This window comes from Scyliorhinus torazame, chromosome 6 (assembly GCF_047496885.1).
Source record: "Scyliorhinus torazame isolate Kashiwa2021f chromosome 6, sScyTor2.1, whole genome shotgun sequence".
Taxonomy (NCBI): Eukaryota; Metazoa; Chordata; class Chondrichthyes; order Carcharhiniformes; family Scyliorhinidae; genus Scyliorhinus; species Scyliorhinus torazame.
In genome coordinates, this window is record NC_092712.1 from 305,220,379 (window position 1) to 305,236,420 (window position 16,042).

The 16,042-nt window shown below is 51.7% G+C and overlaps 1 protein-coding gene across 1 annotated transcript in view; it reads right to left on the reverse strand.

Moving 5' to 3' along the window:
- The window catches only part of LOC140425561 (solute carrier family 22 member 23), a 123,729-nt gene that overhangs the window by 28,927 nt on the left and 78,760 nt on the right, over positions 1-16,042 (reverse strand). Inside the window, 2 exon segments of the mRNA XM_072509993.1 lie at positions 12,954-13,166; positions 13,169-13,179. Of these exon segments, the coding sequence (XP_072366094.1) occupies positions 12,954-13,166; positions 13,169-13,179 (224 nt within the window).

Consider the following 16,042-nt stretch of genomic DNA (forward strand, 5'->3'; position numbering starts at 1 on the left):
AATTTAGTGTGGCCAATCCACCCAGCCTGCACATCTTTGGGTTGTGGGGGCGAAACCCATGCAGACACGGGGAGAATGTGCAAACTCCACACGGACAATGACCCAGGGCCAGGATCGAACCCGGGTCCTCAGCGCCATGAGGCAGCAGTGCTAACCACTGCGCCACCCCCAATTATACCTTTAACAAGTGTTAATTACTTCAGTCAACTATTAAAAGCGTGGAGTCTCATTCCTTCAGGTTTGAATTGTTGTAGGATATTTTAAGCTTTTTTTTCTTTTGATGCAATCTGTATTTCCCTCGTTTGTCTTTATGTACCTAATTTGACATACAATTTGCCCACTCTAGACTTCCTTCTCGATCCTTTTACTGTTAATTTCACATGACTTCAATCCAATTGGATATAGGAGATGCATAGTTTGTTGCCCTGTTCACTCAGGTCATAGAGACCCTGTTCCCATTGCTATTGCTCCATCAACTCTTACATTCGGCAATTTGCCACACACAAATATAGAAACCACCCAAGTGTAATTTCTTAGCTTAGCAATAGCAGGTGGCATTATACAAGCTGCTAGAACAAGTTGTGGTCTTTTTGAACTTGGATTTTCTGAAGTAGATTATAGTTCAGAAAGATTGCTTATCTGGGAGTTGCAGCTTAAATGTTCCACATCATCTTCCGGTTGCGGCGATGCGGAGCTAAGCCGCACGTTTCGGCAGCTCCCGCGACAACGGACTTTCGGGCTCTCTAGAGGAGCCCCAACGGAACTTTTGTTGAATTAATCCCGTGTGGGAAGGTGCAGTAAGGTCCCCCCTCACGAAATATGGCCGAGATCAGCGGCGGAACGACGAAAAAAGAGGCTCTGGAGCAACGACAAAAACGGGGGGGGGAAAAAGCAAGATGGCGGAGGGCGGTGAGCGAGCAGCATGGGGGCCTGACCAGCAGGAGTTCCTCAAGCGCTGTGTGGAGGAGCTGAAAAAGGAGGTGCTGGCGCCAATGCTGTTGGCGATCGAGGGGCTGAAGGAGACCCAGAATACCCAGGCGGTGGAGCTTCGTGAGGTGAAAGACAAAATGAATGACAACGAGGACGAGATCCTGGGCCTGGCGGTAAAAGTGGAGGCGCACGAGTCGGTGCACAGGAGGTGGGCCGAGAGAATTGAGGTCCTGGAGAACAGGTCGAGGAGGAAGAACCTCCAGATTCTGGGTCTTCCCGAAGGAGTGGAGGGAGCTGATGCCAGGGCGTACGTGAGTACGATGCTCCATTCGCTGATGGGTGCGGAGGCCTCTCCGACCCCCCTGGAGGTGGAAGGGGCTCACCGGGTCCTGGCGAGGAGACCCAAGGCTGATGAGCCAAGGGCGATAGTGGCAAGTTTCCATCGCTTCGCGGACAAAGAAAGTGTGCTGAGGAGACTTCCGGGTGCGGCGATGACCAGCTGAGTCGCACGTTTCGGCAGCTCCCGGTGTAACGGACTTTTGGGCTCTTAATAAGAGCCCCAACGGCAATTTTAATGGCTAAAAGTACTGTGCAGTGAACCAGAAGGGAATCCCCCCTGGATACAGATGGAAAAAGGAGAGGAAGGTGGCCGGATTGCGGTGGATCCTTTAGAGCAGCGGCAAGGAAGGCAAGCAAAAACCAAGATGGCGTCGGAAGGTGGCAGTTTAATATGGGGCCCTGAACAACACGAGTTTTTGAAACGCTGCGTGGAAGAACTCAAAAAGGAAATGAAGAAGGAGCTGTTGGCCCCGATATTACAGGCGATCGAAGGGCTAAAGGAGGAGCAAAAGACCCAGGAGCGGGAGCTTCGGGTCGTGAAGGCAAAGGCTGCCGAGAACGAGGACGATGTACAGGGCCTGGTGGTGAAGACGGAGATGCATGAGGCACACGTTAAACGATGTGTGGAAACGCTGGAGAACAACGCGAGGAGGAACAACCTAAGGATTCTTGGCCTTCCTGAAGGTGCGGAGGGAGCGGATGTCGGGGCATATGTGAGCACGATGCTGCACTCGTTAATGGGAGAAGAGGCCCCGGCGGGTCCGCTGGAGGTGGAGGGAGCATACCGAGTGATGGCGCGAGGACCGAGAGCAGGAGAAATTCCTAGAGCCATAGTGGTGAGATTCCTCCGTTTTAAGGACAGAGAGATGGTCCTTAGATGGGCAAAGAAAACTCGGAGCAGTAAGTGGGAGAACGCGGTGATCCGCGTATATCAAGACTGGAGTGCGGAGGTGGCGAGAAGGAGGGCGAGCTTTAATCGGGCCAAGGCACGGTAGCCTTGGGGCAGCACGGTAGCCTTGTGGATAGCACAATTGCTTCACAGCTCCAGGGTCCCAGGTTCGATTCCGGCTTGGGTCACTGTCTGTGCGGAGTCTGCACATCCTCCCCGTGTGTGCGTGGGTTTCCTCCGGGTGCCCCGGTTTCCTCCCACAGTCCAAAGATGTGCAGGTTAGGTGGATTGGCCATGATAAAATTGCCCTTAGTGTCCAAAATTGCCCTTAGTGTTGGGTGGGGTTATGGGGATAGGGTGGCGGTGTTGACCTTGGGTAGAGTGCTCTTTCGAAGAGCCGGTGCAGACTCGATGGGCCGAATGGCCTCCTTCTGCACTGTAAATTCTATGATAATCTATGATAATCTATGAAGGCGGTGCTTCACAAAAAGAAGATACAATTTGGAATGCTGCAACCGGCAAGACTGTGGGTCACATATCAAGGGAGGCACCACTACTTTGAGACGGCGGATGAGGCGTGGACTTTTATCGTGGAAGAAAAATTGGAATGAGCGGGTTATTAAAAAAAAGAACGTTTGAAACAAAGTGGTGGGGCGAGTATGGGGGGGCGAAGAAGGGGGGGGGAAAAAGAGGAGTTTTATGTTATTAATCCTGCGATGTGGTAACTTTTCTCTCTTCCACAGGAGGTGGTGGGGGGAGGAAAGGAGGTGGAAGAGATGGGGCGTTGGCCATTGGGGGCGGGGCCAAGGGGGAAGCGCGGGCTCGGTTCCCGCGCTATGATAATCACGGCGGGAATAGGGAAGCAGGAAGGAGGGGGCATCGCACGGTGCGAGCCGAGGTCACGGGGGGGGGAAGCCGAGGTCGGCCAGAGTTTGCTGACTTCTGGGAGCAACATGGGGGGTGTAACTACGCTAGTGGGGGATCTAGCGGGGGGGGGGGGGGGGGGGGGGAATTATTGGGCTGCTGCTGCTGGGGAGAGGGGGGAGCTGGTATGGGGTGGGATGGGCGGGGGGGGGGGGGGGGGCACCGCCTGGGGGGGACACAGCTGCGTGGGAACCGGGTGAGGAGCTGGAAAAAGGGGATGGCTAATCGACAAGGGGGGGGGGGATAAAAAGCCCCCCAACCCGGCTGATCACGTGGAACGTGAGAGGGCTGAACGGGCCGATAAAGAGGGCACGGGTACTCGCACACCTTAAGAAACTTAAGGCAGATGTGGTTATGCTTCAGGAGACGCATCTGAAGCTGACAGACCAGGTTAGACTTCGCAAAGGATGGGTGGGGCAGGTGTTTCATTCGGGGCTGGATGCAAAAAACAAGGGGGTGGCCATACTAGTGGGGAAGCGGGTAATGTTTGAGGCAAAGACTATAGTGGCGGATAGCGGGGGCAGATACGTGATGGTGAGTGGCAAACTACAGGGGGAGACGGTGGTTTTGGTAAACGTATATGCCCCGAACTGGGATGATGCCAATTTTATGAGGCGTATGCTAGGACGCATCCCGGACCTAGAGGTGGGAAAGTTGGTAATGGGGGGAGATTTCAATACGGTGTTGGAACCAGGGCTGGACAGGTCGAGGTCCAGGACTGGAAGGAGGCCGGCAGCAGCCAAGGTGCTTAAAGATTTTATGGAGCAGATGGGAGGAGTAGACCAGTGGAGATTTAGCAGACCTAGGAGTAAGGAGTTTTTGTTTTTCTCCTATGTCCACAAAGTCTATTCGTGAATAGACTTTTTTGTTTTGGGAAGGGCGTTGATCCCGAAGGTGAGGGGAACGGAGTATACGGCTATAGCCATTTCGGATCACGCTCCACATTGGGTGGACTTAGAGATAGGGGAGGAAACAGAAGGGCGCCCACCCTGGAGAATGGACATGGGACTAATGGCAGATGAGGGGGGGTGTCTAAGGGTGAGGGGGTGCATTGAAAAGTACTTGGAACTCAATGATAATGGGGAGGTCCAGGTGGGAGTGGTCTGGGAGGCGCTGAAGGCAGTGGTTAGAGGGGAGCTGATATCAATAAGGGCACATAAAGGAAAGCAGGAGAGTAGGGAACGGGAGCGGTTGCTGCAAGAACTTCTGAGGGTGGACAGGCAATATGCGGAGGCACCGGAGGAGGGACTGTACAGGGAAAGGCAAAGGCTACACGTAGAATTTGACTTGCTGACAACGGGTACTGCAGAGGCACAGTGGAGGAAGGCACAGGGTGTACAGTACGAATATGGGGAGAAGGCGAGCAGGTTGCTGGCCCACCAATTGGGGAAAAGGGGAGCAGCGAGGGAAATAGGGGGAGTGAGGGATGAGGAAGGAGAGATGGAGCGGGGAGCGGAGAGAGTGAATGGAGTGTTCAAGGCATTTTATAAAAAATTATACAAAGCTCAACCCCCGGATGGGAGGGAGAGAATGATGGGCTTTCTGGACCGGCTGGAATTTCCCAAGGTGGAGGAGCAGGAAAGGGTGGGACTGGGAGCACAGATTGAAATAGAGGAAGTAGTGAAAGGAATTAGGAGCATGCAGACGGGGAAGGCTCCGGGACCAGATGGATTCCCAGTTGAATTTTTACAGGAAATATGTGGACTTGCTCGCCCCGCTACTGATGAGGACCTTTAATGAGGCAAAGGAAAGGGGACAGCTGCCCCCGACTATGTCTGAGGCAACGATATCGCTCCTCCTAAAGAAGGAAAAGGACCCGCTGCAATGCGGGTCCTATAGACCTATTTCCCTCCTAAATGTAGACGCTAAGATTCTGGCCAAGGTAATGGCAATGAGGATAAAGGATTGTGTCCCGAGGGTGGTCCATGAGGACCAAACTGGGTTTGTGAAGGGGAGACAGCTGAATACGAATATACGGAGGCTGCTAGGGGTAATGATGATGCCCCCACCAGAGGGGGAAGCGGAGATAGTGGTGGCGATGGATGCCGAGAAAGCATTTGATAGAGTGGAGTGGGATTATTTGTGGGAGGTGCCGAGGAGATTTGGTTTTGGAGATGAGTATGTTGGATGGGTGCAGCTGTTGTATAGGGCCCCAGTGGCAAGTGTGGTCACGAATGGACGGGGATCTGCATACTTTCGGCTCCATAGAGGGACAAGGCAGGGATGCCCTCTGTCCCCATTACTGTTTGCACTGGCGATTGAGCCCCTGGCAATAGCATTGAGGGGTTCCAGGGAGTGGAGGGGAGTACTTAGAGGAGGAGAAGAACACCGGGTATCTCTGTATGCGGATGATTTGTTGTTATATGTAGCGGACCCGGCAGAGGGGATGCTAGAGATAATGCGGACACTTCGGGAGTTTGGAGAATTCTCAGGATATAAACTGAACATGGGGAAAAGTGAGTTGTTTGTGGTGCATCCAGGGGAGCAGAGCAGAGAAATAGAGGACTTTCCGCTGAGGAAGGTAACAAGGGACTTTCGTTACTTGGGGATCCAGATAGCCAAGAATTGGGGTACATTGCATAGGTTAAATTTAACGCGATTGGTGGAACAAATGGAGGAGGACTTCAAGAGATGGGACATGGTATCCCTGTCACTGGCAGGGAGGGTGCAGGCAGTTAAAATGGTAGTCCTCCCGAGATTCCTCTTTGTGTTTCAGTGCCTCCTGGTGGTGATCACGAAGGCTTTTTTCAAAAGGATCGAAAAGCGTATCATGAGTTTTGTGTGGGCCGGGAAGACCCCGAGAGTGAGGAAGGGATTCTTACAGCATAGTAGGTATAGGGGGGGGGGGGGGGGGCTGGCACTACCGAGCCTAAGTGAGTACTACTGGGCCGCCAATATCTCAATGGTGAGTAAGTGGATGGGGGAAGAGGAGGGAGCGGCGTGGAAGAGATTGGAGAGGGCGTCCTGTAGGGGGACTAGCCTACAAGCTATGGTGACGGCCCCATTGCCGTTCTCACCAAAGAAATACACCACAAGCCCGGTGGTGGTGGCGACTTTGAAAATTTGGGGACAGTGGAGACGGCATAGGGGAAAGACGGGAGCCTTGGTGGGGTCCCCGATAAGAAACAACCATAGGTTTGCCCCGGGGAGAATGGATGGGGGATTTGGAATATGGCAAAGAGCAGGAGTAACACAACTGAAAGATCTGTTTGTGGATGGGAAGTTCGCAAGTCTGGGAGCGCTGACCGAGAAATATGGGCTGCCCCAAGGGAATGCATTCCGGTATATGCAACTGAGGGCTTTTGCGAGGCAGCAGGTGAGGGAATTCCCGCAGCTCCCGACGCATGAGGTGCAGGACAGAGTAATCTCAAAGACATGGGTGGGGGACTGTAAGGTGCCAGATATATATATATATATATATATATATATATATATAGGGAAATGAGGGACGAGGGGGAGATTATGGTAGATGAGCTGAAAGGGAAATGGGAAGAAGAGCTGGGGGAGGAGATTGAGGGGGGGCTGTGGGCGGATGCCCTAAGTAGGGTAAACCCATCGTCCTCGTGTGCCAGGCTAAGCCTGATTCAATTTAAGGTGTTACACAGGGCGCATATGACTGGAGCACGGCTCAGTAAATTTTTTGGGGTAGAGGATAGGTGTGCGAGATGCTCGAGAAGCCCAGCGACTCACACCCACATGTTCTGGTCATGTCCGGCACTACAGGAGTTCTGGGTGGGGGTGACAAAGGTGCTTTCGAAAGTAGTGGGGGTCCAGGTCGAACCAAGCTGGGGGTTGGCTATATTTGGGGTTGCACAAGAGCCGGGAGTGCAGGAGGCGAGAGAGGCCGATGTTTTGGCCTTTGCGTCCCTAGTAGCCCGGCGCAGGATACTGTTGATGTGGAAGGAAGCCAAGCCCCCGGGGGTGGAGACCTGGATAAATGACATGGCAGGGTTTATAAAGCTGGAACGGATTAAGTTAGTCCTAAGGGGATCGGCTCAATGGTTCACCAGGCGGTGGCAACCGTTCGTCGAATACCTCACAGAAAGATAGAGGGAATGGAAAAGAAGGCAGCAGCAGCAGCAGCCCAGGGGGGAGGAACCAGAAGGAGTCTCAGGGTTATTAATATATATGTATAATATGTATAGGTCGTTGCTATAAATAATTGTATATTGGATTGTTAAACCATATTTTTGGAGAATGTTTATCTGAGACAAGGCAGTTGCCATTTAGTTTTAGTTTTCGTTTTTGTTATATATTATTTATTCTTTGTTTATAAAACAGGTCATTGTTATTTATGCTGTTATATTATTGTGTAAAGGATACACAATGTACTGTGATGGTTGACCAAAAATTTTCAATGAAATATTCTTAAAAAAAAAAGAAAGTGTGCTGAGATGGGAAGAAGGTGCGGAGCAGTAGATGGGAGAACGCGGTGATCCGAGTATACCAGGATTGGAGCGTGGAGGTGGCAAAGAGGAGAGCTGGCTTCAACCGGGCCAAGGCGGTGCTGCATTAAAGAAAAGTCAGGTTCGGCATGCTGCAGCCTGCGTGACTGTGGGTCACTTATCAGGACAGACACCATTATTTTGAAACGCTAGAAGAGGCTTGGACCTTTATTCAGACGGAAAAACTGGACTCGAACGGAGGGGATGTGGTTGTGGGGGGAGATGTTGGTTGTATATGGGGTTGTAAATATGGGTAAAGAATATTTCATGGGTGGGATGATGGATGGGGATGTGGGTAGAGTTCTGGTTAAAATTCCTAAAAATTCCTTTTTTCTTTTCTGTAGACGAGATGATGATGATGGGGAATGTGGGCGTCGGTGCTGGAGGGAGGTGAGACTCGGGGATGAGGGAACTGGGATAATGGCCGCAACAGGAGCTGCGCCACAGGGGGCGGGGCTGGTTCAGGAAAGCGCGGGCTTTTTCCCACGCCAAAAGGGGGGAGGGGGGGGGGGATGGAGGAAGGTAAGGAGGAGGAGAGACTCCCACACGGGGAGATCAACGGGAAGGCGGGGTCAGCAGAAGTCAGCTGACTCACAGAAGTAATATGGGGGAGCAAAAGAGCTAGATGTGGATCTAGCAGTGGGGGGGGGGGGGGGGGGGGGAGATTCTAGAGTTGCTGCTGCACTGTCTGAGGGGGAACTGAAAATGGAAGAGGTGGCCGGGGCGGGGATTCCCCGCCTGGGGGACTGGAGGGTGCGGGAGGCGCGAGCACGGGACTGGCCTAAGATAGGAGATGGCTAGTCGGCCGGGGCGGGGTAACCCCCCCAATCCAGCTGATCACGTGGAATGTGAGCGGCCTAAATGGGCCGGTTAAGAGGGCCCGAGTGTTCGCGCACCTAAAGGGACTGAAGGCAGACGTGGTCATGCTTCATGAGACGCACCTGAAGGTGGCAGATCAGGTCAGGTTAAGGAAGGGATGGGTGAGACAGGTGTTCCATTCGGGGCTGAATGCGAAGAATAGAGGGGTGGCAATACTGGTGGGAAAGCGGGTGTCGTCTGAGGCCAAGAACATAGTAGCGGACATGGGAGGGCGATACGTGATGGTGAACGGTAGGTTGCAGGGGACGGAGGTGGTAATGGTGAATGTATATGCCCCGAACTGGGATGATGCTGGATTCATGAAACGAATGTTGGGGCGTATTCCAGACCTGGAGGCAGGGAGCTTGATAATGGGTGGGGATTTTAACATGGTGCTGGACCCAGCATTAGATCGTTCCAGATCTAAGACGGGGAAGAGGCCGGCTGCGGCAAAGGTGCTTAGGGGGTTTATGGATCAGATGGGGGGAGTAGATCCGTGGAGATTTGCCAGGCCTTTGGCCAGAGAATTTTCTTTCTTCTCCCACGTACATAAGGCCTACTCCCGGATAGATTTTTTTTGTTCTGGGCAGGGCATTGATCCCGAAAGTGGAGGGAACGGAGTATTCGGCCATAGTCATTTCAGACCATGCCCCGCATTGGGTGGAGTTAGAGCTGGGGGAGGAGAGGGACTAACGCCCGTTGTGGAGGTTGGATCTGGGACTGCTGGCAGACGAGGAAGTGTGCGGGGGTGTATTGAAAGGTATCTGGAGGCCAACGACAACGGGGAGATGCAGGTGGGAGTAGTATGGGAGGCGCTGAAGGCGGTGGTCAGGGGAGAGTTAATCTCCATCAGGGCTCACAGGGTGAAGAGAGAGGGCAGGGAAAGGGAGAGGTTAGTGGGGGAGATTTTAAGGGTGGACAGGAGCTATGCAGAGGCTCCTGATGAAGGATTACTCAGGGAGAGACGAAGTCTCTAGACAGAGTTCGACCTGTTGACCACAGGGAAGGCAGAGGCACAGTGGAGGAAGGCACAGGGGGCGGTTTATGAATATGGGGAGAAGGCGAGCCGGATGCTGGCACACCAGCTCCGTAAGAGGATGGCAGCGAGGGAAATAGGCGGAGTCAAAGATGACAGGGGAACTATGGTGCGGAGTGCAGGGAAAGTGAATGAGGCTTTTAAGGCCTTTTACAAGGAACCGTATAGGTCCCAGCCCCCAGGGGAAAAAGAGGGGATGCGGCGATTCTTGGACCAATTGAGGTTCCCAAGGGTGGAGGTGCAGGAGGTGGCTAGTTTGGGGGCGCCAATTGGGGTGGAGGAGCTGGTTAAAGGACTAGGGAGCATGCAGGCAGGGAAGGCCCCGGGGCCGGATGGGTTCCCGGTGGAGTTCTACAGGAAATATGTAGACCTGTTAGCCCCGTTGCTGGTAAGGACCTTTAATGAAGCAAGGGAGGGGGGGAACCCTGCCCCGACAATGTCGGAGGCGACGATCTCTTTGATCTTGAAGCGGGATAAGGACCCACTGCAATGTGGGTCGTATAGACCGATCTCGCTCCTTAATGTAGATGCTAAGTTGCTGGCAAAAATTTTGGCCATGAGGATTGAGGACTGTGTCCCGGGGGTGATTCACGAGGACCAGACGGGATTCATAAAGGGTAGGCAGTTAAATACTAATGTGCGAAGGCTCCTAAATGTGATAATGATGCCATCGGTGGAGGGAGAAGCAGAGATAGTGACAGCCATGGGTGCGGAGAAGGCCTTTGACCGGGTAGAATGGGTAGAGTGGGAGTATCTCTGGGTAGTGTTGAGGAGGTTTGGGTTCGGGGGAGGGTTTATTAGTTGGGTTAAGCTCCTGTACAGAGCCCCGGTGGCGAGTGTGGTCACGAACCGGCGGAGGTCGGAGTATTTCCGGCTGCACCGAGGGACGAGGCAGGGGTGCCCCCTGTCCCCTCTGCTGTTTGCATTAGCAATTGAACCTTTGGCCATGGCGTTAAGGGAGTCGGGGAAATGGAAGGGGGTGGTTCGAGGGGGAGAGGAACATAGAGTGTCGCTGTACGCAGACGACCTGTTGCTGTATGTGACGGATCCAGTGGAGGGGATGGTTGAGGTAATGCAGATCCTACCGGGTGTTTGGAGATTTTTCAGGCTATAAGCTCAATGTGGGAAAGAGTGAGCTCTTTGTGATCCTTCCGGGGGACCAGGGAAGAGGGATAGACGACCTACCGTTGAGGAGGGCGGAAAGGAGCTTTCGATACTTGGGGATTCAGGTAGCTAGGAGCTGGGAGGCACTGCACAAACTTAATTTGACGTGGTTGGTGGAACAGATGGAGGAAGTTTTTAAAAGGTGGGACATGTTGCCACTCTTGCTGGCGGGTAGGGTACAGTCGGTTAAAATGGTGGTCCTCCCGAGATTTCGTTTTGTATTCCAATGCCTCCCAATTGTGATTACTAAGGCCTTTTTAAAGAGGGTAAGCAGGAGCATTACGGGATTTGTGTGGGCGAGCAAGACCCCGCGGGTAAGGAGGGGGTTCTTGGAGCGTAGCAGAGATAGAGGCAAATTTGCCGAATTTGGGTGGTTATTATTAGGCAGCCATCGTGGCAATGATCCGTAAGTGGGTGATGGAGGGAGAGGGGGCGGCGTGGAAGAGGTTGGAGATGGCGTCCTGCAAAGGAACGAGCCTGGGGGCGCTGGTGACGGCACCGCTGCCGCTCTCGCCGACAAGGTATACCACGAGCCCGGTGGTGGCGGCAACGCTAAAGATCTGGGGGCAGTGGAGACGGCACAGGGGTGCAACGGGAGCCTCGGTGTGGTCCCCGATCAGAGACAACCATCGGTTTGTCCCAGGAAGGATGGACGGGGGATTTCAGAGCTGGCATCGGGTAGGGATTAGAAGATTGGGGGACCTGTTTGCGAGCTTAGCGGCGCTGGAGGAGAAGTTTGGGCTACCCGTGGGAAACGCTTTCAGGTACATGCAAGTGAGGGCATTTGTGAGGCGGCAGGTGAGGGAATTTCCGCTACTCCCGGCACAGGGGATTCAAGATAGGGTGATTTCAGGAATATGGGTTGGGGAGGGCAAGGTGTCGGCGATATACCAGGAGATGAAAGAGGGGGAGGCTTTGATAGAGGAGCTGAAGGGTAAATGGGAGGAAGAGTTGGGGGAGGAGATTGAGGAGGGGCTATGGGCTGATGCCCTAAGTAGGGTTAATTCCTCTTCTTTGTGTGCCAGGCTTAGTCTGTTACAATTGAAGGTGGTTCACAGAGCACATATGACGGGGGCGAGGCTGAGTAGGTTCTTTGGGGTGGAGGACAGATGTGGGAGGTGCTCAGGAAGTCCAGCGAACCATGTTCATATGTTTTGGTCATGCCCGGCACTGGAGGGGCTCGGGAGGGGAGTGGCGGGAACAGTATCTAAGGTGGTGAAAGTCCGGGTCAAGCCAAGCTGGGGGCTAGCACCATTTGGAGTAGTGGACGAGCCGGGAGTGCAGGAGGCGAAAGAGGCCGGTATTCTGGCCTTTGCATCCCTAGTAGCCCGGCGAAGGATCTTGCTAATGTGGAAGGAGGCAAAGCCCCCCAGCGTGGAGGCCTGGATAAATGATATGGCAGGGTTTATCAAGTTGGAAAGGATAAAGTTTGCCTTGAGAGGGTCTGCGCAGGGGTTCTACAGGCGGTGGCAACCGTTCCCAGACCATCTCGTGAGCGTTAGATGAAGGTCGGACAGCAGCAACAGCAACCCGGGGGGGGGGGGGGGGGGTGGGGGGAAGAGAGAGAAAGAGAGTGGGGGGGCATTTGAGCAAGAAAACACATGAATGATCCGGAAACTGACACTTACGGGAAGATTCCAATGTACAAAGCTCTGTATCTTATTGACTTGCCATGTTCATGTCTTGCCACGCAAGTTCTTTTTCTTTTCTTTGTTACATTGGGGGGTGGGGGTGGGGTTGTTTGTCAGGTGGAAAATATTGTTGTTGGAAAACTCTTAATAAAAACATTAAAAAAAAAAAAAATGTTCCACATCATCAGCCTGCCCTCGCCATCCATTTAAGATTCTCCAGCGAACTTGTCCACCTTCATGCAGCACTTGAAGGAACTTTGTTCCTGGGTAGAATACAACCTTGAATACTGCCCCCCTCCTCCTCGTCATAATATACACCAGTATATAATGGTGCAGACACACACTGATGGACACACAGTGGGACCAATCAACACACACAACACCGCAGCCAATCACCAGTGAGAGCACACGCACAATAAAGACAGGGGGCATCAGAGTTCCCACTCATTCGAGTAGCAGCTAGCTCGGAGCAAAGAGCTCACAGCCTGCAACACCGACATTCACCATGTGCTGAGTGCATCAACTGGTTAGGACAAGGCAAAGGTCTTTAGTTAAAGCTGGTATCGTATTTACCCACAGTTCAAGTATGTTTAAATAGTTAACCTTTTAATAAAATAGTGTTGCACGACTTCAAGTGTTGGTGACCTGTATGCGATCCAGAACACCCAACACATCACTCCTCCAACGCAAAAAAGTAAGTAGGGGTTTGTAGGAGAACAAGCAAAATCAGAACTTACAGCCCATGAGGCCCAACTGAAGGAGAGACGCCAGTGCGGTAAAGATGGTGAAAAGCAGCAGTGTGCCTCTTCGTCCCATTAGTCCTACAAGAATGCACATAACTACACAGGAGAGAATGCCGATCACTTCCATGAGATAGTAGTGGACGTAGAAGTTGTGCAGGCTGCCCTCTTTGCTCTCCATCAAACTCTTTGCAAAACAGTTGTGGATGCAAATCCTGTAAGGCTGCAAAATAAAAAATAGTTGGAAAAAAAGAGTGTGATTATCAACAGACATTTACAAAATTGCCAATTTTGAGAATAGTCTGTGCAGCAAACAAACTCTGGTGCCCTTTCAAATGTATATTAGGAGTCCACGTTGGTAGGAACAATGTAACTGGCTTCCATTTCCTGGCAGCACAGTCTATTAGGTGTAGGCACATTGACAATAGAGTACAAGAGCAGGCAGGTTATGCTGAACTTTTACAAGACACTAGTTAGACATAGCTGGAATATGGTGTACAGTTCTGGGTGTAATACAATAGGAAGGATGTGAACACATTGGAGAAAGGGAGTGCAGGAGGTTTACAAGAGGTTTAAAAGAATGGTTCCAGGGAAGAGATACTTCAGTTCTTGAGGATAGAATGGGGAGGTTGGGACTGCTTTCCTTTGGGAGTGAAGGCAGCCAAGAGGGGTTTTGATAAGAGGTCCTGAGGGGGCTGAACACATCAGCTAGGGCAGCACGGTAGCACAGTGGGTAGCACTGTCGCTTCACAGCGCCAGGGTCCCAGGTTCGTTTCCCGGCTTGGGTCACTGTCGGTGAAGAGTCTGCACATTCTCCCTGCACCTGTGTGGGTTTCCTCCAGGCGCTCCGGTTTCCTCCCACAAGTCCTGAAAGACGTGCTTGTTAGGTGAATTGGACATTCTGAATTCACCCGGTGTGTACCTGAACAGGCGCCGGAATGTAGCGACTAGGGGCTTTTCACAGTAACTTCATTGCAGTGTTAATGTAAGCCTACTTGTGACAATAAAGATTATATTAGGGAGAAACTGCTCCCAATCGGAAAACGATCTAAAACAAGAGGGCACAGATTTAAAGTGATTTACAAAAGATGCAAAGTGATGAGAGAAAAACAACTTTTCACTCAGCAATGGTTTGCATCTGGAATGCGCTGCCTGGAAGTGTGATGGGGGCAAGTTCAATTGAGGCCTCCAAGATGGCATTAGATGATTACTTTAATAGAAACAGTGTGCAGGGCCACGTGGAAAGGGCAGGGGAATGGAACTGAGCCATGGATGTTCATTTGGAGAACAGGCAGAGACACAAGGGGCCTCCTCCTGCACCGTAACAATTCTGGGATTCCATGAACTAGTTGACAGCTTCAGCAAATGAGAAGACGAGAACTTTCTGGTGAATTGAGCATAACTAACTGGCATAAACACCTACAATTCTGGGTTGTCAGAAACAAACAAACCGATTTAATAAAGAGGTTCAGAGGATATGATTACAAACTAAACTCTTTCTCCAATCAGTATTGCAGTTCACAGGAAGCTATAGATGAATGTGCTCGCAGTGAGATGGCAACAGACAGATTAAAGATTGCTTAACAAGATAGACTTACGGTAAAATTGCTATTGGAGAGCCTAGAGGGTTAAAACTACTTCACACCATCTTTTTCAGACAATGGGTAGCAACTGCATAGTACCTTTTTTTTAAAAAATCAGATGTTTTACAAAATCTATGATTTAGAGAAGAAAGTAATAAAAAGAAGGTAATAAATTGGGGTCTATGAGGGTTAAGCACATGCATCACTCAGAGTAGCTTTTTAAAAAAAAATGTAAAGCACCCAATTCTTTCCCCCCCCCCCCCCTCAATTAAGGGGCAATTTAGAGTGGCCAATCCACCTACCCCGCACATCTTTTGGGTTGAGGGGACGAGACCCACGTAGACACTGGGGAGAATGTGCGAACTTCACACGGACAGTGATCCGGAGCCGGGATCGAACCCGGGTCCGCAGCGTCGTGAGGCAGCAGTGCTAACCACTGCGCCACAGTGCAGCCCCTCACCCGGAATAGCTTCCCGTCACTCCTTCTGGCAGATACGAAGCCAGTGCACTTCTCAGAAAGAATAATGCAAATCTCAGCATAAATTCCAATCTAGTTGGGAAGAATCACACGAGCACTGACTTCTGGAGTTTGGTTTGCTCCGCGCAAGACGACCAAATTCACTAAAGTCCCTTTCAATAAATACACATTGATAATTCCTTTGAACTGGCATTTGCTTTGAAATTCTGTCAGTCAAACAAAGGTCTTTAGCCAAACCATGCCATCAATAGGACTTTTCAATTTGAAATCATGAGAAAGAAGACGCTGAGGTTATTGATGAGTACTAAAAATATACATAGGTTTCCATATCCAAGGAATTATATTTGTGCCTTAGAGAAAATACAACAAGGGCTCACTACGAAGGTACCGAGGGATGAGAGGATTGTTCTGGGAGGAGAGATTGAGTAGGCCGAGTCTATACTTCCTAGATTTAAAAGAACGAGAGCTGATCTTATTGAAACATTCGGAAGTAGGATTTTTCTATGGTGGGGTCAGGTCTCCCGAAGGGTCGGTGGGAAACGCATCCCCATCGTTACTGGCTGTCCCGCGGTCATTGCGTGTTTTGCGGGGCATTGATTGGTGAGATTTCTGCCCCCATCAGTGGACCCAGCAGTGCCAGGTTCACGCAGTGGCCACTGCTGGGAGTGCTCAGTGGGCCTAAGGGACAGGCAGGACCTGCGCTACCCTCCGTGAAATGGGAGAGGAGTGAGGAGCAGGCGGGCATGCCACATGCACAAAGTTTATAAGTTCTCTGGCTTCAAACCACCAGGAGACCCTACATTTCTACCCTTAAGGGCCTGGACAGAGTGGCCAGAGGCGGAGAGGATGGTTACTGGGCTGGGATGTCAAGGGGTCACAGTCGCAGGATAGAGGGGTGTCCAATTAGGCCGAGATGAGAAATCTCTTCACTCAAAGAATTTGAGAACCTTCGGAATTCTTTTTAAAAACTAGGACGGCACGGTGGGGCCGTGGTTAGCGCTGCTGCCTTACGGTGCTGAGGACCC